Genomic DNA, 21,779 nt, shown 5'->3' with positions numbered 1-21,779 from the left:
TTGATGTAATGAACCAATCTCTATGGTTTATTGATTTTAATGGAAATAAAATTAGCACAATTGCTTTTACAGTGCCAGTAATCACTGATTGGAGTTCAATTCCTGATGCTGTGTGTAAGGAGTTTGTACATTCTCCCCATGACCGCATGGGTCTGCTCTGGGTGCTCCCATTTTCTTCCACATTCCAAAGATGTACAGTTAGAATTAGTAAGTTCTGGGCATTCTGTATTGGTGCCAGAAGTATAGTGACACTTATGGGTTCCCTCCAGCACAATCCTTGCTGATATGATTTGACACAAATGTATGTTTCAAAGTTTATGCAACGAGTAAAGCTAATCTTTGATATTTATCTTTAAAGTAGGTTTCTGGTTTACTTCCACACATTTTCACAGTTGCACTACAAAACATGGCCTCCCTATTTAGTTCAAACCCACATCCTTTCTATTTTCATCATTAGTATTTCGTCCACACTGAAGTGGTTACGAATGAAATGATTTCCATTCACTGAATTACATCAGGCAAAGAAAGAGAGCCTGGTTTGATAATTTTGCATCTCTAGCTTCTCGCTAAATTTATATGAGACATTGGTGATGATAGTTTTTGTTTGGTCTCTTGCCAGATTGGAGGTTACTCAACATTTTTAATTACTCGAGAACAAATATTTTTTAAAAAGAAGACAAACATCAAGGACAGGGGACTTCAAAGTTTTAAGGTGCAAAATATTTTTAATTGAGTACAACAACTAATTTCACAATCAGCACCTGGCAATCGTACTTTGGCAACACTTCAAATTTTATTGATCAATTTTTATTGGTAGAATTTTAATACTGTGATTGCCCCTGAGGGGACAGTAAGGGGAAGCAGAAGTGACATTAATGTAGCACCTTTTATAACTTCAGAATACCTTAAATGTAATCTGAGAAGTACTTTTTGAACTGAAGTCAGGAGTAAGAAAAAGCAGCTTCAATTGTGAGAGTGGCTGTTCTCAATAAGTTAAAATGTCCATATGAAAGCAATATTGTGTGTGCAAATGAATTGATAAAAGATGAGAGTACTACGATGAAAATATATTAAACAGAACAAAGTTTACATAAGCATATGTATATCAGTTCATACGTTTACTTAACTACAACGTGACATTTATCATACCTGTATTCGTTCTACCTCCAAGAAGGTTGCTGTTTGAAAGGCCTTTTCCCAGAGTATGAGTTCATATTCTAATTCCACACTGAAGAGAAGGTCCTCCCCATTTTCTGTCTGAATGCTAAAACAGTGCTTTCGTCGATCCCACAGCTCACTGTCCTGATGAAAACCTAAAGTTATGTAATCTGGCATACATTATTTAATATTTTCACCTAACACACACATTAATGGTACTGTATATTGTACACTGCAGATGACTAAAAGGTGTAGTTACACAAATGTTGCTGTGTTAGCAATTTTATTTGTAAATTAAATTTCAGGTCTCGATGGAAGACTATCCATTCCTTCTAAAATCTTTGTTGTTTACACATGACATTATCTTCATAAAAATAGACTGTATCTTTCTCATTTATTAGATTTTCTCCAAGGCTGAATATTTCAAATTTTCATCTCCAGAAATATTATTTTAACTTTGTATAATGGAAGGTCAGCTAGTTAACAAAAGTAACAGTATACTAATATATCCAGTTGAATAGAATCCTCTGAACCATATAATCCGGTGATAATGGCTGACAGAATACACCTCATCAACTGCAGGAAACATAAAGTTGTGGTGGTAGGGGATTTTAATTTTCCATACATTGATTGGGACTCCCATACTGTTAGGGGTCTAGATGGTTTAGAGTTTGTAAAATGTGTTCAGGAAAGTTATCTAAATCAGTATATAGAGGGACCAACTAGAGGGGATGCAATATTGGATCTCCTGTTAGGAAACAAATTAGGGCAAGTGACGGAAGTCTGTGTAGGGGAGCACTTTGGTTCCAGTGATCATAACGCCATTAGTTTCAATTTGATCATGGACAAGGATAGGTCTGGTCCTAGGGTTGAGGTTCTGAACTGGAAGAAGGCCAAATTTGAAGAAATGAGAAAGGATCTAAAAAGCGTGGATTGGGACAGGTTGTTCTCTGGCTAAGATGTGATTGGTAGGTGGGAAGCCTTCAAAGGGGAAATTTTGAGAGTGCAGAGTTTGTATGTTCCTGTCAGGATTAAAGGCAAATTAAATAGGAATAAGGAACCTTGGTTCTCAAGGGATATTGCAACCCTGATAAAGAAGAAGAGGGAGTTGTATGAAATGTATAGGAAACAGGGGGTAAATCAGGTGCTTGAGGAGTATAAGAAGTGTAAGAAAATACTTAAGAAAGAAATCAGGAGGGCAAAAAGAAGACATGAGGTTGCCTTGGCAGTCAAAGTGAAGGATAATCCAAAGAGCTTTTACAAGTATATTAAGAGCAAAAGGATTGTAAGGGATAAAATTGGTCCTCTTGAAGATCAGCGTGGTCGGCTTTGTGCGGAACCAAAGGAAATGGGGGAGATCTTAAATAGGTTTTTTGCGTCTGTATTTACTAAGGAAGCTGGCATGAAATCTATGGAATTGAAGGTATCAAGTAGTGAGACCATGGAAACTGTACAGATTGAAAAGGAGGAAGTGTTTGCTGTCTTGAGGAAAATTAAAGTGGATAAATCCCCGGGACCTGACAAGGTGTTCCCTTGGACCTTGAAGGAGACTAGTGTTGAAATTGCGGGGGCCCTGGCAGAAATATTTAAAAAGTCGCTGTCTACGGGTGAAGTGCCGGAGGATTGGAGAGTGGCTCATGTTGTTCCGTTGTTTAGAAAAGGATCGAAAAGTAATCCGGGAAATTATAGACCGATGAGTTTAACGTCAGTAGTAGGTAAGTTATTGGAGGGAGTACTAAGAGACTGAATCTACAAGCATTTGGATAGACAGGGACTTATTAGGGAGAGTCAACATGGCTTTGTGCGTGGTAGGTCATGTTTGACCAATCTGTTGGAGTTTTTTGAGGAGGTTACCAGGAAAGTGGATGAAGAGAAGGCAGTGGATATTGTCTACATGGACTTCAGTAAGGCCTTTGACAAGGTCCCGCATGGGAGGTTAGTTAAAACTCAGTCACTAGGTATACATGGAGAGGTGGTAAATTGGATTGGACATTGGCTCAATGGAAGAAGCCAGAGAATGGTGGTAGAAAATTGCTTCTCTGAGTGGAGGCCTGTGACTAGTGGTGTGCCACAGGGATCAGTGCTGGGTCCATTGTTATTTGTCATCTATATCAATGATCTGGATGATGATGTGGTAAATTGGATCAGCAAGTTTGCTGATGATACGAAGATTGGAGGTGTAGTAGACAGTGAGGAAGGTTTTCAGAGCCTGCAGAGGGACTTGGACCAGCTGGAAAAATGGGCTAAAAAATGGCAGATGGAGTTTAATACTGACAAGTGTGAGGTATTGCACGTTGGAAGGACAAACCAACGTAGAACATACAGGGTTAATGGTAAGGCACTGAGGAGTGCAGTGGAACAGAGGGATCTGGGAATACAGATACAGAATTCCCTAAAAGTGTCATCACAGGTAGATAGGGTCGTAAAGAGAGCTTTTGGTACATTGGCCTTTATTAATCGAAGTACTGAGTATAAGAGCTGGAATGTTATGATGAGGTTTTATAAGGCATTGGTGAGGCCGAATCTGGGGTATTGTGTTCAGTTTTGGTCACCAAATTACAGGAAGGATATAAATAAGGTTGAAAGAGTGCAGAGAAGGTTTACAAGGATGTTGCCGGGACTTGAGAAACTCAGTTACAGAGAAAGGTTGAATAGGTTAGGACTTTATTCCCTGGAGCGTAGAAGAATGAGGGGAGATTTGATAGAGGTATATAAAATTATGATGGGTATAGATAGAGTGAATGCAAGCAGGCTTTTTCCACTGAGGCAAGGGGAGAAAAAAACCAGAGGACATGGGTTAAGGGTGAGGGGGGAAAAGTTTAAAGGGAACATTAGGGGGGGCTTCTTCACACAGAGAGTGGTGGGAGTATGGAATGAGCTGCCAGACAAGGTGGTAAATGTGGGTTCTTTTTTAACATTTTTTAAGAATAAATTGGACAGATACATGGATGGGAGGTGTATGGTGGGATATGGTCTGTGTGCAGGTCAGTGGGACTAGGCAGAAAATGGTTCGGCACAGCCAAGAAGGGCCAAAGGGCCTGTTTCTGTGCTGTAGTTTCTATGGTTCTATGGTTCTATGTATTATCTAGTAGTGTGGTAATAGAAGGATCCCAAGCATATGTAGTGATCAGATTTTCAATAAGCGTAGGGAGGCAATTCATATTTGATAGAACTTTTAAGTTATGTCATGTTTTCTTAACAAAATGACATTTGCACAAGCTACTTAAATAAGATCCCTGTGAGAGAACATTTTTTCAAGGGAAACCATCGGTGTATTAGGCATATAATCCACTTTATTAGCTGCTTTACTTACATAATGAGTTGGTTTTAATCCCCAACACAACATTATCCCTTTTATTTATTGATCTTGTACTCTCACATTTGCAGTTGACTTGTTACCATATAATTATGACTTAACTTTATCACTTAAAAGCCTTCGGATCAATAAACAAGTTATTCTTAATGAACTAAAACTTGATAATCCAGTTAGCATGCTTAGATGGGCTTTGAAACTTAAATACATTAATTTATAACAAAGCAAGTAATTTATAAAAGACAATAATATCAGCCGTAGCGGGTGATAAAACTGCTTAATTGTTGAAGAGCAACTTCAATGCGTTCCTTTCCATTAGTGGATATCAAAGCAAAATAACTTGTTTCAGATTCAGTCTTTCATTTCCTGCTGATATTCCATCTTTTACAAAATAGGTTGTATTCAATAATCTGTGAATTTGATTTTGAGATAATGATTGTTTGAAAAAATAATTTAAAAATTCTATGATCATATGCCAACTTTCATTTAGTGTCTTAATAGAGTCATTAGCAATTTAAACTAAACACCTGGTATGAATTCTTGATTAGATGTACTGACTACTGAGCCATTTTGTCACCCATAGGCCCCTGAGCCAAGGCTTTCCATTTGCCTTGTAAAAATTACACTTAATGTGAAATTGCTTTTTTTGTTAGTATTATATTGTAGTTACATCAGAGATGGTGGTGTAGAATTTTGTGAATAAAACTTAAGAGAGTTATTTGATATGCTTAACAATAGTCACAGCCCTTTACTTCCATTCTGAACAAACCAAAAGCAGTCATCTTATACTGATGTCGTTATGTCAGGCACCATCTCCTAAAGTGAGCTCAACTCAATGACAGTATTTGTGAATTATGTAGAACAGCTACTATTATGAATAATTTGGGTTATCTGTCACCCATGACATTACCCCACACAAATGCCCAGAATTCACCAAAACTGGCATTATGAGACTGTCTAGAGTTCATACAACCAGCTCAAATCCCATGTGTCTTGGTTGGAGTAACAGCAGGTACCTCTGGCTTATCCAGGGGTGTGCTGACATGCATATGGTCATGTCGTGATGCAGGGTGTATGATGGTGGAACCATCCAGGTCTTGGAAGGCTGGTTTAAAGTAATCAACAGAAATACATTCAAATTTACCCTTCCCATGCATTTTTTTTGCTGGAGGAAGGGGGGATCATTGCTTGCTGTCGTGTACACATGGGAGGGGGTAGCGGGGGGACTGTGGGGTTCTCACGTTTAACTGTCATTCATTCTTTGAGGCACTCCTCTGTTTTCGTGGATATTTGCGAAGAAAAGGCATCTCAGGATGTATATTGTATACATTTCTCTGACATTAGATTTGACCTTTGAACCTATCTACAAACAAAGTCTTTCACCCTGTTTCAAAACACAGAAAAAGCCATTGTAAGAAGGCTTAAGAGTGTGTTGATGGAAATTATAGTGGACAAAAGTAAATGAGATAGAACTCAAGTCAACTGGAACCCAATAGTCCTGAATGCCGTAATAGGAGGTAGGAATAGATGATCAAAACGGGAGTTTACTGAGGAGGATGAAACACTGCTGAGATGCCAACAAGGCTGTTATGTCATCAGAGTAAACAATAAATAAATCGCTCAGCACTCATGTTGGCTGCCTGAGCACCAACTCAGCTGCAGGTCCTCTTTTGGAACCACTCTGAGACTAGGTTCATATTGACGTGGTCAAACCTTCACTCAGGGACCTCAAAAAGTGCCGGTAGTGCCGAAAGTGATGGCTAATGTTCACCCACTGACACACATCACAGTCTGCACTACAGTTTTGCACATCCCTCCTAAAGCCGTGCCACATAAACTTTAAAGTTACTGCTTCTGTGAAGCATTCCTTCCCTTTCAGTTGTGAGAGGCCGTAAAAGGAGTTAAAAATAGTACACCTCCAGGTACTATGGGCGAGTGCAACTAGTTGAGACATCGCACAGGAGAGAAACTCCTGTGTTTCCGAAATTGACATCAGTGAAGCCGGCAGAATCAACCGCGCTGGCTATGATGTTATGTCAGGGCGCTGGAGCAGGGATCCAATCACAGACCCAGTACTGTGCACACACTGATACTAATTGAGCAGCAAACCCCGAGGTGCAAACAAAGTCAGCGTCAAAGTTCAGGCAGAGATCAAAACATCCAGAGAAACCCAAAAACCAGAATCGGGAAACAGACAGAGTCAATATTCAGATAGACAGAGTTCAGATACAAATGCTGGAAAGGCTTAGGAAAACTCACTGGCAGAATCTGGCAACAAACAGGTGAAAACACAGGACTGAAATACATTGAGCAATAAACAGAGAGGCAGATGATAGGTGGAGCACAATGAGACACAGGTGGCAGCAACACGGGCCGGAGTAGAGCAGGAGCGGGGACAGGAGCACATGGCAATACAAAACCACAGACTGACAGCTAGGGGGGGCAACACACAAAAAGACAGTGTTCAACTGGAGGTAGTGACATGTTGACAGTAGGCTATGAGATGGAATCACCCACAAAATAATTTTTCACTGTGATGTGCTGTACGACGGTTGTGAATTCTGAAATGTAGACCAGGTGGTGTATTATTATTATTATTATTATTATTATTATTATTATTATATGTGTACTTAGTAAAGAACTTCATTTCCCGGTGGGCAATGCAGGCCGTTCACCTGGAACCAGAAATGACTTTAGTGAACAGTGTTGAACAGTGTTCAGAATAAAATATGTTAAGTTTGTCTTTATTGAGAACAAACATAATATTGTGTCAGAAATCGATGTGAGGACTGAACACTTACTGTAAATGAACACTGCGAGCGTAAGAAAGTCCAACACAGAGACGTTGCTGGGCAGAGAGCATGATGAGTTCCAGAAGTTTCCTCAAATTCACCAAGAAAAATTCTGGTGAGAAGCCAAAATTTCATATAATGGATAATGTAAGTCTTCCTGCACCAATACAGTTTACTGGCATAGCTGATAACTGATAACAGTGATTCAATATGCATTTAGCAGCCAGTGGAGTGGGGCGGCTGTTGAAAAATTGAAAGTGTTTATTTTTCTACATGTAATTGGTGAGGATGCTTTGGAAATCTATAACAGATTTGAAATTGATGAAACATCCTTTATATTGGACACTCTGATGAGAAAATTTGAGGAGTAATTTGTCCCAAGTAAAAATGCCACATTTGAGAGTTATAAACTATTTTTCCTGTGACCAGAAACGTAGTGTTACTTTAATCAATATTTGATTTACACACAGAGTGGTGTTAGTTTGTAGATTTGAGTGACTCACTAGTCAGAGACAAAATAGTTTGTAAAACCAGATAATCCCAGAGAAAGATTACCCCATGAAAAAGATTTGATGCTAGAAAGGGCTGTGAACATGTGAAAGGGCAGCAGAGACCACATGAGCACAAGCTGAGGAGCTCCACAGGGCAGAAAGAACATTGCCTGGTGTGAAAGTAGAGGGGCAGAGCACAAGGCATTTCCCAAAGCAATAGCAAAGCTAAGAGGTAGGCGCAAACAGCAGATGTGGAGGTAAGCACATCCCAAAGACGTGTCCTGGTTATGGAAAGTCCTGCAATAATTATGGAAAGAAGAATCATTTTGCGAAGTGCTGCAAAGAGAAAGGTGCACACGGCTGCCGAGGAAATGAAGGAAATCTTTGTCGATTCTCTGCAGACCACTGGTGTTGGTAAGACAAAATGGATCCTTCCAGTGACTGTGAATAAAACAGTAATTCCATTCAAGCTTGACACCGGAGCCCAGGTAAACCTGTTACCCATGGATGATTTACCCAGTGAAATTAGAAATGACTGAAGAGAATATTCCAGTAAAAGGAAGCTGCATAGTGAATGTCAAGTACAAGCAGCAGGACCTAAAGGCACAGCTACTGATTGTAGAAAAGAAAGTACAGCCAATAGTAGGTCTGAGTGTACGCAAAAAGCTCATCCTGGTCAAAAGAGTTTCTGTACTGGCTTCACAGACCAAAGATGATCATACTACAGTCATGGAAGGGGACACAGATGTCTTTGAGGGACTGAGATGCTTACTTGATGTAACTCAAGAAACTCGTAGCAGCAGCTCTGGAAAGATTATGCAAGAGAAAAATAAAAGTTCCACCTTCCATAGACATCTGTACAAGCTATACAAGCATGACAGCCGGAATGCCGGTGCTGGACAGAGCGATCAGGATAAAGAAATTGACCATTTTGCTTCCACATCATGCAGCTTTGGTTCAAAATCTGTCTTTTCATCAACTTCCAGTTAAAGACTGGAAATCAAAAATATCTCCATGATTCTCTCCGAGGCTAAAGAGGAACAATAAGAATGAAGAAGAAGAGACCACACAGTACCAAGGTAAAGAAAAGTGGGGAGACCACACAGACTGAAGGTCAGAATAACAACAATTCAATACAAAGCAACAGGAGGAATTGCTATCTAGTCAACAGAGGGAGGTCTTTAAATTCAGAGAAAATCAGTTAGAACTCTTGCAATGACTCACTAATGACATGGATGCAGTCCAGGGCTCTATTATGGGGCAAATGGAGTGAATTATATTCACACGACAAGAACAAAAATAGAGATGAACAGATAGGATCTTGACAGAAGGATGTGAAAGAAATGAACATGTTGATCAGTATTCTCGGAAAGATACTAATATTAACGACCATATGCAAACAATACACCAGTGGAAACAACTAGCAGACCAAAAACTGAATATTAAACCACCTCAGAGACTGATTGAAAAATGTAGAGTGAATAGGAGCTGTATTTGCTCATTACAGTTAAAGTTAAAGTGGAAATCTTTATTGGAAAGGATTATTTTTCCTTGCAAGTTTATGAGGACATAGTTTCATATTTGTTTATTTCTTTAAAGGGGTAAGATGTATTATTATGTGTGTAAATAATAAAGAATTTCAGTTTGCAGTGGGCAATGTGGGTGGCTCACCTGGAACCAGAAATTACATTGATAAGCGGTTGCACATGCTCGGTGTTGAACAGTGTTCAGAATAAAATGTGTTAGCATTCACCCACACTAAGTTTGTCTTAATTGAGAACAAACAGAACAAGTAACATTTCTGCTGTGTAGGCCAAGGGTCTGAACTTGTGGCTGTCACATGCACAAGGGGTTTGTAAATAAATGCTTGAAATGCCGACCCTCTAGTAGAAAATGAAAATGACGATTGGCCAAATAGAGATTGGGAAGCTTGTGGTCAAATGTGCTTTATTCCATTTGGGAGGGTGGAGCTGCCTGTTGAAGAAGGCAAGTGGCTGCTACATGCCTCCAACCAACCATTTATGCACAGCCCCCCACAGCAGAGTCTGAGGTGTTAATTGTGATGGCTATAGGTGCATTGGGGAGTGGGTGCGCCCTGAAGGGTCAGATTAAAATAAACTGGTCCGGTGTCATCAAATGCTCTGGTCATGCCTGCTAACCATTCAAGCATGAGATTAGGGGCACTGTCATTAAGGGTACTATACAAGGGGAAATACAGTTCAGCAGCTCATAGAATGAATGAAACAGAGATAGAAATTCACCACATCTAAAAACTCATATAGTGTTTTGGTAGTGCAGGGCAGTGGAAAGTTCATAATAGTGACAACAAGGGGGACTGATCACTTCTGTGGAGATGTGTTGGCCACTAAGTCAACAGTACGCAATCTGAACTGGCATTTAGCAGGGTTAATAATCAGCACATATTAACTTAAGCAATTGAAAAGCATGTAGAGATGTGAGAAGCGTTTGGCTTTGGATGCAATGGTGACAAGTATGTCGTTCAGGTAAACAGAAAGAAAATCTTTTAACGCAGAGTCCATTAGCCTCTGGAAAGTCTGTGCTGCATTTTTCAGCCCAAACAGCATGTACAGAAATCCAAATAAGCCAAAAGTGGTTAGAGTAGCAATTCTGAGCATACAGGCACCCGATGGTAGCCTCTGACTAAGTACACTTTAGAAAAAATATATATTTCTGGATAAACATGCTGAAAAGTCTTGAATATGTGGGATCAGGAGTGATGGCGTTGTTAAGGTGTAATCGTGCATGGACAGCAACCACTATCGGTCTTATGGATCAGGTGGAGGGGTGAAACCCAAGGGCTATTTGACCTGCATACAATGCCAAGCATTCCCATGTTAGCAAACTCAACTTTTGCGCTGCCAACTTTTCTGTGTCCAATCCATGCACATGGGCATAGACTGGTGAGCCAGTTGTGGAAATGTGGTGCTTGACCCTATCTTTGTGACTGTAGTGGAATACGTGGGCTTGGTGAGGTTTGGGAATTCACCCAGCAGGGGAGTGAATCCACATCTGGTGGTGCATCTGCTATACAGAGTTGTCGTGGGCAATTTACTGGGGGCAGCAAAGTCCTTTGCGTCCTCAAGTCGGCAGTTCTGAAGATCTACTCAACAGACCTTTGGTGCACAGGCAATCTGCACCAAGCAGAGGTCCAGCAACTTTAGCCAAACCAAGCACCATGTGTAGCGTTATCCACTGAAGTAAGACGTATGTGTCGTGTCCCATCAGTTCAGATCCTGCTACGGTCGGCAGCCTCCAGAGAGGGTTTTTTGCTCTTTGCTGGCAGCACACTCACTTGAGAGCCTGTATCATACAGAAAGTGTCACCCCAAAATGGTGTCTGTAATGAACAATAGACGACCATGGCAGCTGGAACTCATGGTATTCACAAACCTCCAATGTCCCAACCTGATGGCACTGTCAAAGCTGCATGGTGGTCAGCACTTCTTGGTGTTCGTGCTGAGTGAAAGCATAGACCCACTGTGGTCTGCTTCGGAGTGGTGGCCGTGAGCCTGCTGGAGGCTCTGCTGATGGGATTACTGAGACATGGAAAGCTGGAGGAACGGTACCCTTCTGCCTGGCTGAGTGTAGACTATTGACCATTTTAGCAAGCTCCCTATATGGGTGTATTAGTGAGGGCTGTGTGAACTTGATCAGGCATTTGTAGCATAGAGAGTTCTTTAAGAATAAAACAAGGATGCTGATTGCCCAGGAGAGATAGAATGCAGTCCTTCACTTCTGAAGGCCTTGCATCATTCAGCTTGGCCAAGGAGAGCAACTGTTTAATGCACTCATATTGAGCATCTGCGGTCAAGACTTCTAATAGACTCACAACTCTAGCTGCAGTGGAACAATGATGCTATTATGTAGTAAAATTAGGTATTGTCTGTGGTGATTTCTCACAGCATGAACTGGGCTTTCACCTGTGCCGACCACACACCTGCTCCCAAACCTGCAGCGGCATCAAAGTGACTGCATTGGTCGACATGTTGTTGAGTAACTCTGGAATTGTCTGAGAGTATCAGGGTCACCAGTGCAGGATTTTGTGAATAAAAGATGCAGGAGTCGTTTTATGTGCTTAACAAAAGCCACAGCCCTTCCATTGTGAACAAGCCAAAAGCAGTTGCCATACACTGACGTCATTGCTTAAAGTGAACACAGCTCAATGACAGTTTGTGAATTATGTAGAACAATTTCTATTATGCACAGCATGTGTCATCTGTCACCCATTACATTACCCTACAGTGGACACAGCTCGGTACATCACGGAAACCCACCTCCCTTCATGGACCCTGTCTACATATCTTGCTGCCTTGGTTAAGCAGCCCACATAGTCAAAGACCCAATCTGCCCTGAACATGTCCTTTTCACCTCACCTCCCATCGGCCTGAAAGCATGCATCACCAGGTGCGAGGACAGTTTCCATCGTATTCTTATACGACAGTTAAATAGTCACCCTACTGCAATAAGGAGGACTCTGAACCTCACAGTCTACCTTGCGGAGGCTTTGCACCTTATTGTCTGCCAGCACTGCACTTCCTCTGTAACCATAACACTTTATTTTGCATTCTGTTATTGCTTTTACCTCAATGCACTGTTGTAATCAAATGATGTTTATGGATGGCGTATTTTTTCACTGTACATGCGACAATAATAAGCCATCTTACCAAATAATATTCCTAACGTAAATAGCTCAGAAAGTAACACTGAATAATCAATATATCTTTTGAAATATTTTAGCTTATCAAATAAACTGGAAAAGCTTCAAAGAACCACGGCATTTCCTCAATGACAACATAGTGAAACTTACACCTTTCTTATCTGTAGGGTTCAGAAAAATGGTTGGTTGTAGTCCAAACAAAACATTTCAGTGTAGTTCTGCAGACACTAATAGAATCCACTTGCTCATTCATACCTTAAGGATTTTGCACATTATTTCATAAACTGTGTAACTCCTCACAGCTTTTGTCCAATCCCATGTAGTCACCTGAGGAAAGAAATGTTTTAGAGGCTTAAATGTTTGGATAATTTAGCTTTATAGGCTGGTGAGGAACAGCATGGCTCAGAACATCTTTGCACAGCAGTGCAGACGAAAATAAGCTCAAGCCACAGCGGGACAAAATTGTACTTATTTCCATATCTCTGAGTGTCCATTAGAAAAGTTAACTCTTGATTTACCATCAGAAGACTCACGTACAACTTCAATAATTCATGGCAACATTAGTGTGAAGCATCAAAATACTCTACAGCAAGATTTTTCACCTCATTAGTTTGAAAATAGCGGTTGTTATTTACCTACAGAACAGCCAAGTTTGACATAAAACCATCCTTCTTAAGGGTTCATCAAGCAGCCTGTATTCTTTGTACTCACTGTGACCTGTTACTTCCTGCAAACTCAATGAGAGAAGACTCCATGTACTTTTGCAAAACAGAAATAGACATTTTCTTCATCATAACTTTCTCCAAATCTATGCTTCAAATTTCCTTGAAGAAACACAATATCCCTGCTGTCTCTGGGAAGCTCCACTGCTCAAAGTGGAGAAGCAGATTTTGGCAATGTATCAAGAAATTTTATCCATGCTTTGAGAGCACGGTTCGTACTTGACCCAGCCTATATCTTATTCTTTATCATTCTAATACTTATACTAACCTCTTCTGGTCTGAAAGTCAAATTGAGTTCAAATCTTTACAGTTATATTCTTCCCACAATATTGTCCAATATACTCATGGTGATCAGCCCCCAACACCAGATTGCCTGAGTGGTAATTTGACAACTTGCTCCTGTCAAATACCTTCCCAATCTTTCTGTCTCTAATAGTCAGAGCTATTAAGTATTTAAATATTTTTAGAAATAAGGTCTAGAAAATAAAGTAATAAATATATTTCAATATATATTAATCTGATTTAAACATGGTTGGCATTAAGTTGATGGTCATATGCGATTTCCATCAGATTCCTGAGCTCAACTCACTTGACCAACAGCCCAGACTCAGTGTTGAGACCAACAGAAAAGTAGGGATGGGATTTAGATGCTTCAGAAATGCACTGATACAGAGGTCAGAACTACAAAGTGGACCTTGTCAGCAATTCTCTTACAAATTTCTACAGGGTCAACAAAGGGTGCTACTGTCCTTTTAAAATGTGTTTCTTATCATCGCCAGACCCTGCTGGACATTAAGACCTCAAAGTGCTGTAGGTCTACGCCATCACGGAGTTGATTGTTGGTGGAGAAATTGAAGGAGCTGGACGGTGCAGGTTATGCTGCTGTTTACATCAGAGAGGCTTCGGAGAGGTTGGTGCACAAAGGAGGTGTGCAGTCTAATAGTGACTGACCATCTTAGTCGCATTGCAAGATCCTTTTGGACATGGTTACTGTGGAATGCTGCAAGTCCGATTCACTGATTTATTGGTGGACAGCAGGGGCAGATGCCAGGGGAGCTGCATGGCCTCGGTCGTAGCAAGGACTTGGCCTCAAGCTGTGGTGTCGCCTGTTTATAGCTGCCAGGAGAGAGGAATTGAAGCCAGTGTACTTTACCAGGGGCTGTCTGGCGTGGTGTCCAGGCTGCAGTCGATGCAGCGCCCCCCCCCCCCCCGCCCCGTCACCGCCAGTATTCACTTGGCACAAGTCAAGTTGTATTGCAGATGACTGGAAATTTCTGCAGTATTCATGAACTCGGGGCCTCAAGCCACAGGATGTTGCTAATTACAGCCACCAGGAGAGAGGTGTCATAGCCGGTGCACTCCACCGGGGGCAGTGTGGTGCGTGTCTCGGCTGGAGTCACTGCTATCCCTCAGTGTTCACTTAGCAGAAGATAAACTGTATTGTGGTCATCTACAGATCTGTGGCATTCATGAACTCAGCATCTGGACTTTTTTTTGTGTGGCTGTATTTTATTGATATCGTACATGTGTTTGGTATCTTGTATGTGCTATGTGTACTTTGTGCTGTGAGTGACTATTGGTACTGTGTTTTACACCCTGGCCCCAGAGTAACGCTGAATCATTTGGCTGTGTTCATAGGTATTCATGTATAGCTGAATGACAATTAAACTTGAATTGAATGGATTGAAATTAGCAATATGTTTCAGCTAGTTACAACAAGTTATTATTTTTTCCATTAGGAAAATGTTTACCAACAATTTCTTCCCCATCATCCTTTCCATTCTGTGGCTTAGAAAATGTATGATGGGCCTGCTCCTTGCCAACAAATAAGCTAATCGTCTTTGACTTTCCATTTTGGATGTGTTATTCCTTTGCTCATATCCCAAGTGAAATATTGGCCTTACAGAGAATTCAAATACATTAAATCACCTTTCTATAACAGTAATCAAATTCTTAACATTTGGCTGGTCTGTTTGCAAATACAGAATAACAGTTCTTGACAAGTGCTTATTAATAATTTGTATTTTATTGCTGTCAATTCTTATACATCTAGAAATGAAACATTTTTCAATCTTCAGCTTCCTTTTGTTATAATGCTTCCTAATGATCCCTCCTAAATATTAAATTGATAGCTTGGGCAGCATTTCAGCTTCAATAGCAGTTCAATGGTGCTGCCTTCAGTCGGGTTAAAATTTTCCTAGTGAAAACTTTCTAAAATTTGTAATGGAGGGTGAAGACGCCACCTGTGTTTGTAAGTAGGCTGAGTGCTCAGCTTAATCGCACAAGCCACTGCAGTAGTTTCATATTGACTTGGATTTCTCAGTTATAAGGAATATAAAAAAGAAAACAACTATTTTCCTGTATGCAAATTGCTTCACTGCATTGTGATTTAAGGCTTATGATTTTTTTATGGCAAGCACACAAAGTTGAATGAAATATACAAATGCTGGTCCCTTCACTGCCAATTAAAGACTATATCCCAACACATCTAAGAATTTAAGTTGGAGTGGATTCTAGAGCATTCCTATGCCTGATCAATACCGCAAACAGCTGAAGTCAGTGAAACTGCAGATCATGTAATGGGTAGTGATAGATCTTCCAGCTTTGGTCCAATATTAAATAAGATCCTGGACAGTTATAATAAAAGTAATTTATATCATATCTCAAAGTCCATTATGAAATTGATTTGGACAAGATTAGTAAAAGATATAAGGGATGTACTTATCATGGATAGTTGTTTTTTTGAGTTTTGGACAGATGGTTTTGAATACAGAGAGTGGCATTAGGATCAGGTTAGTGTATAACGACAGGGATATGGGGAATTAGAAGTCCGGGTGGTGTCTAGTCCTTCGCTCCACATCTAAAGCCAGCAAAATGGACATGGGATGAATGTGGTCCGATGTTAGGCCGGCAGACCAGTGAAGGTGAAGTTTGGTGGCTTCCCCGGGGCAGCGAGTCATCAGTGTTGGTCATTCTGTGCATGCAGAAGACATGAGAAATGCCCCCCCCCGCTCAATTATGCAAGTCGACGAGACTGAAGTTTGAGGCTTAGTGTTTGGTGTCCTCATCTGGGGTTCTAAGTCATTGTCATAAGCAAATCCATAAGTCCATAAGATATAAGACCAGAATTAGGCCACATGCTCCATCGAGTTTGCTCCGCCATTTCATAATGGTGATCCATTTTACCTCTGAGCAGCCCCCTTCCTGCCTTCCTTCTGTATCCCTTCATGTCCTGACCAATCAAGAATCTATCAACTTTTGCCTTAAATATACATAAAAATTTGCCCTCCACAGCTGCCTGTGGCAATGAATTCTACAGATTCACTACTCTCTGGCTAAAGAAATTCCTCCTAAAAGGACACCCCTCCATTCTGAGGCTGTGTCCTTTGGTCTTAGACTCTCTCACCATAAGTCCTTCTTCACAGCCACTTCTTCACTTTTGATAGGTTTCAATTAGGTCACCACTCGTTCATCTGAATTCCAGTGAATACAGGCTCAGAGCCATCAAATTCTCTTCATACGACAAGCCGCTTAATCCTGGAATCATTTTTGTGAACCTCCTTTGAACCCTGTTCAGTTTCAGCACATCCATTCTAAGATAAGGGACCCAAAACAGGCTTCACCACTGCTTTATAAAGTGTCAACATTACATCCTTGCTTTTATATTCTACCCTTCTTGAAATGAATGCTAACATTGCAGTTGCCTTCCTCACCACAGATACAACCTGCAAATTAACCTTTAGGGAATGCTGCACAAGGACTTCCAAATCCCTTTGTTTGTCAGATTTCAGTATTTTCTCTCCATTTAGAGAATAGTAACCCTTTAATTTCTTCTCCCAAAGTGCAGGATCATACACTTCGTGACACTGTATTCCATCTGCCATTTCTTTGCCCATTATGTTAATCTGTCTAAGTCCTTCTGTAGCCTCTCTATTTCCTCAAAACTACCTGCCCCTCCAGCTATCTTCATATCCTATTCACACATTGCTACAAAGCCATCAATTCCATTGTCCGAATCATTGACATAAAATATAAAAACAGACCCCTGCGAACACCACTAGTCACCAGCAGCCAGTCAGAAAAGGCTCCATTTATTCCCACTCTTTGCTTCTTTCCAATTAGCCACTGCCTTATCCATGCTAGAATCTTTCCTGTAATACCATGGGCTTGTAGCTTGTTAAGCAGCCTCACGTGTGGCACCTTGTCAAAGGCCTTCTGAAAATCCAAGTACGCAACATCTACCCATTCTCCTTTGTCTATCCTGCTTGTTATTTCCTCAAAGAATTCCAACAGACTTGTCAGGCAAGATTTTCCCTTGAAGAAACCATGCTGACAATGCTCTATTTATTCACTTGGGTTCAAGTACCCCAAAACCACATCCTTAACAATTGACGTCAACATCTTCCCAATGACTGAGGTCAGAATAATGGATCTATAATTTCCTTTCTTCTGCTTCTCTCCCTTCTTGAAGAGTGGAGTGACATTTGAAATTTTCCAGTATTCCAGAACCATTCCAGAATCTAGTGATACTTGAAAGATCATTACTAATGCCTCTACAATCTCTTCAGCCACCTCTTTCAGAACCCTGGGGTGCACACCATCTGAACCTGGTGACTTATCTACCTTCAGACCTTTCAGTTTCACAAGAATCTTCTCTCTATTTATGGTAACCTCACACACTTGATGACCCCTGACACCAGGAACTTCCATCATATTGCTAATGTCTTCCACAGTGACCGATGCAAAATACTTCTTCAGTACATCTGTCATTTTGTTGATCCCATTACTACATCTCCAGCATGGTTTTCCAGCAATCTGATATCCATCTCACTTCTCTTTTACACTTCATGCATCTGAAGAAACTTTTGGTATCCTCTTTAACATTATTGGCTAGCTTACTTTCATATTCCATCTTTACCTTCTTAATGACTGTTTAATTGTCTTCAGTTGGTATTTAAAAGCTCTGCAATCCTCTAACTTCCCATTAATTTTTACTCTATTATATGTCTTGGGGCAGGTAGCAAAGATCAAATCATAAACGTCAATCAAAAGTTAAAAAGTCTGCAGAAACCTTGGTCTGCAAGTCTCTGCAAGTTCACTGGGGAAGTCGAAGCCCATCGTCCATGAGTCCACTGGAGGCTGAAGACAGCGTGTACTGGGGTTGGAGGACTGTCTACAGGTATGTGTATAGGTGAGTGGGTGGGAGGGAAAAATGGAGCTTGTTTTGCTGTAGTTGTTTTGTTGGTTGTTGTGTTCTGTGTTGTTTTGCTGAGTATTGTAGGCATGCTTTGTTGGTGCCAAAGTGTGTGGCGATACTTGTGGACTGACCCAGCACATTTTCTGGTTTGTTAATTGTTAACGTAAACAACACATTTCACTCCGTGATAAATAAATGAACCTGAATCTGGATAAAGGTCAATACTTCATTTGCATTTCCTATCAAATACCTAGGTTCCACTTAACCATATAACAATTACAGCACGGAAACAGGCCATCTCGGCTCTTTTAGTCCATGCCGAACTCTTACCCTCACCTAGTCCCACCAACCTGCACTCAGCCCATTACTCTCCATTCCTTTCCTGTCTATATATCTATCCAATTTAACTTTAAATGACAACATCGAACCTGCCTCAACCACTTCTGCTGGAAGCTCGTTCCACACAGCTACCACTCTCTGAGTAAAGAAGTTCCCCCTCATGTTACCCCTAAACTTTTGCCCTTTAACTCTCAACTCATGTCCTCGTTTGAATCTCCCCCACTCGCAGTGGAAAAAGCCTATCCACGTCAACTCTATCTATTCCTCTCATAATTTTAAATACCTCTATCAAGTCCCCCCTCAACCTTCTACTTTCCAAAGAATAAAGGCCCAACTTTTTCAAACTTTCTCTGTAACTTAGGTGATGAAACTCAGGTAATATTCTAGTAAATCTTCTCTGTACTCTCTTTATTTTGTTGACATCTTTCCTATAATTCGGTGAACAAAACTGTACACAATACTCCAAATTTGGCCTCACCAATGCCTTGTACAATTTCAACATTACATCCCAACTCCTATACTCAATGCTCTGATTTATAAAGGCCAGCATACCAAAAGTTTTCTTCACCACCCTATCCACATGAGATTCCACCTTCAGGGGACAATGCACCATTATTCCTAGATCCCTCTGTTCTACTGCATTCTTCAATGCCCTACCATTTACCATGTATGTCCTATTTTGATTAGTCCTATCAAAATGTAGCACCTCACATTTATCAGCATTAAACTCCATCTGCCATCTTTCAGCCCAATATTCTAACTGGCCTAAATCCCTCTGCAAGCTTTGAAAACCTACTTCATTATCCACAACGCCACCTATCTTAGTATCATCTGCATACTTACTCATCCAATTTACCATCCCATCATCCAGATCATTAATGTATATGACAAACAACATTGGACCCAGTACAGATCCCTGAGGCACACCACTAGTCACTGACCTCCATTCTGACAAACAGTTATCCACCACTACTCTCTGGCATCTCTCATCCAGCCACTGCTGAATCCATTTTTCTACTTCAATATTAATACCTAATGATTGAGCCTTCTTAACTAACCTTCCGTGTGGAACCTTGTCAAAGGCCTTACTGAAGTCCATATAGACAACATCCACCGCTTTACCCTCGTCAACTTTTCATTCAAATGAAACGTGCGACCTAGACAAATTCATACAAGTGCCGAGCTTTTGATATTTCAGAAAGGACAGGGAGGAAGGCAAAAGAGGTTGGGGGGCAGGGAGCGACACTGTTGATCAAATATAGTGTCACGGCTGCAGAAAAGGAGAAAGTCATGGAGGGATTGTCTATGGAGTCTCTGTGGGTGGAAGTTAGGAACAGGAGGGGGTCAATAACTCTAGTTGGTGTTTTTTATAGACCACCCAATAGTAACAGGGACATCGAGGAGCAGATAAGGAGACAGGTTCTGGAAATCTGTGGTGGGAGATTTTAATTTCCCAAATATTGATTGGCATCTCACTAGAGCAAGGGGTTTAGATGGGAGGAGTTTGTTAGGTGTGTTCAGGAAGGTTTTCTGAAACAATATGTAGATAAGTCTGCAAGAGGAGAGGCTGTGCTTGATTTGTCATTGGGAAATGAATCTGGTCAGGTGTTAGGTCTCTCAGTGGGAGAGCAATCTGGAGATAGTGATCACAATTCTATCTCCTTTACCATAGCATTGGGCAGGGATAGGAACAGAAAAGTTAGGAAAGCATTTAATTGGAAGAAAGGGAAATATGAGGCTATCATACAGAAACTTGGAAACATAAAATTGCAACAGATGTTCTCAGGGAAACGTATGGAAGAAATGTGGCAAATGTTCAGGGGATATTTGCGTGGAGTTCCGCATAGGTATGTTCCAATGAGACAGGGAAAGGATGAGAGGGTACAGGAACCGTGGTGTACAAAGGCAGTTGTAAATCTAGTCAAGAAGGAAAGAAGAGCTTACAAAAGGTTCAAAAAACTAGGTAATGATAGGAACCTTGAAGATTGTAAGGCTAACAGGAAGGAGCTGAAGAATGAAATTAGGAGAGCCAGAAGGGGCCATGAGAAGGCCTTGGCAGACAGCATTAAGGAAAAACCCCAAGGCATTCTACAAGTATGTGAAGAGTAAGAGGATAAGGCACGAGAGAATAGGACCAATCAAGTGTGACAGTGGGAAAGTGTGTATGGAACCGGAGGAGATAGCAGAGGTATTTAATGAATACTTTGCTTCAGTATTCACTACAGAAAGGATCTTGGTGATTGTCGGGATGACTTACAGCAGACTGAAAAGCTTGAGCATGTAGATATTAAGAAAGAGGATGTGCTGGAGCTTTTGGAAAGCATCAAGTTGGGTAAGTCACCATGACTGGACGAGATATACTCCAGGCTACTGTGGGAGGCAAGGGAGGAGATTTCTGAGCCTCTGGCGATGATCTTTAAATCATGAATGGGGACAGGAGAGGTTCCAGAGGATTGGAGGGTTGCAGATGTTGTTCTATTATTCAAGAAAGGGAGTAGAGATAGCCCAGGATATTATAGACCAGTGAGTCTTACTTTAGTAGTCAGTAAGTTGATGGAGAAGATCCTGAGAGGCAGGATTTATGAACATCTGGAGAGGCATAATATGGTTAAGAATAGTCAGCATGGCTTTGTGAAAGGCAGGTTGTGCCTTATGAGCCTGATAGAATTTTTTGAGGATGTGACTAAACACATTGATGAAGTAGAGTAGTAGATATAGTGTATATGGATTTCAGCAAGGCATTTGATAAGGTACCCATGCAAGGCTTATTGAGAAAGTAAGGAGGAATGGGATCCAAAAGGACATTGCTTTGGATCCAGAATTGGCTTCCCACAGACGGCAAGGTGGTTTTAGATGGGTCATATTCTGCGTGGAGGTCAGTGAGCAGTGGTGTGCCTCAGGGATCTGTTCTGGGACCCCTACTCTTCATGATTTTTATAAATGACTTGGATGAGGAAGTGTAGAGATGGGTTAGTAAATCTGCTGATGACACAAAGGTTGGGGGTTGTTGTGGATAGTGTGGAGGGCTATCAGAGATTACAGTGGGACATCAATGGGATGCAAAACTGGGCTGAGAAGTGCCAGATGGAG

At 41.0% G+C, this 21,779-nt stretch overlaps 1 protein-coding gene across 6 annotated transcripts in view; it reads right to left on the bottom strand.

Annotated features, from left to right (window-relative positions):
* sntg1 (syntrophin, gamma 1) overlaps window positions 1-21,779 on the bottom strand; it is a 513,110-nt gene that overhangs the window by 20,621 nt on the left and 470,710 nt on the right. For all 6 annotated transcript variants that reach the window (XM_063063447.1, XM_063063461.1, XM_063063468.1 and 3 more), the window contains exons 14-15: window positions 12,687-12,758; window positions 1,150-1,302 (exon numbers count right to left, since the gene is read on the bottom strand). In XM_063063447.1, the coding sequence (XP_062919517.1) occupies window positions 1,150-1,302; window positions 12,687-12,758 (225 nt within the window). The remainder of the gene's footprint in view (window positions 1-1,149; window positions 1,303-12,686; window positions 12,759-21,779) is intronic.

Source organism: Mobula hypostoma, chromosome 1, assembly GCF_963921235.1.
Source record: "Mobula hypostoma chromosome 1, sMobHyp1.1, whole genome shotgun sequence".
Taxonomy (NCBI): Eukaryota; Metazoa; Chordata; class Chondrichthyes; order Myliobatiformes; family Myliobatidae; genus Mobula; species Mobula hypostoma.
This window is presented reverse-complemented; position numbering and strand designations above follow the sequence as displayed.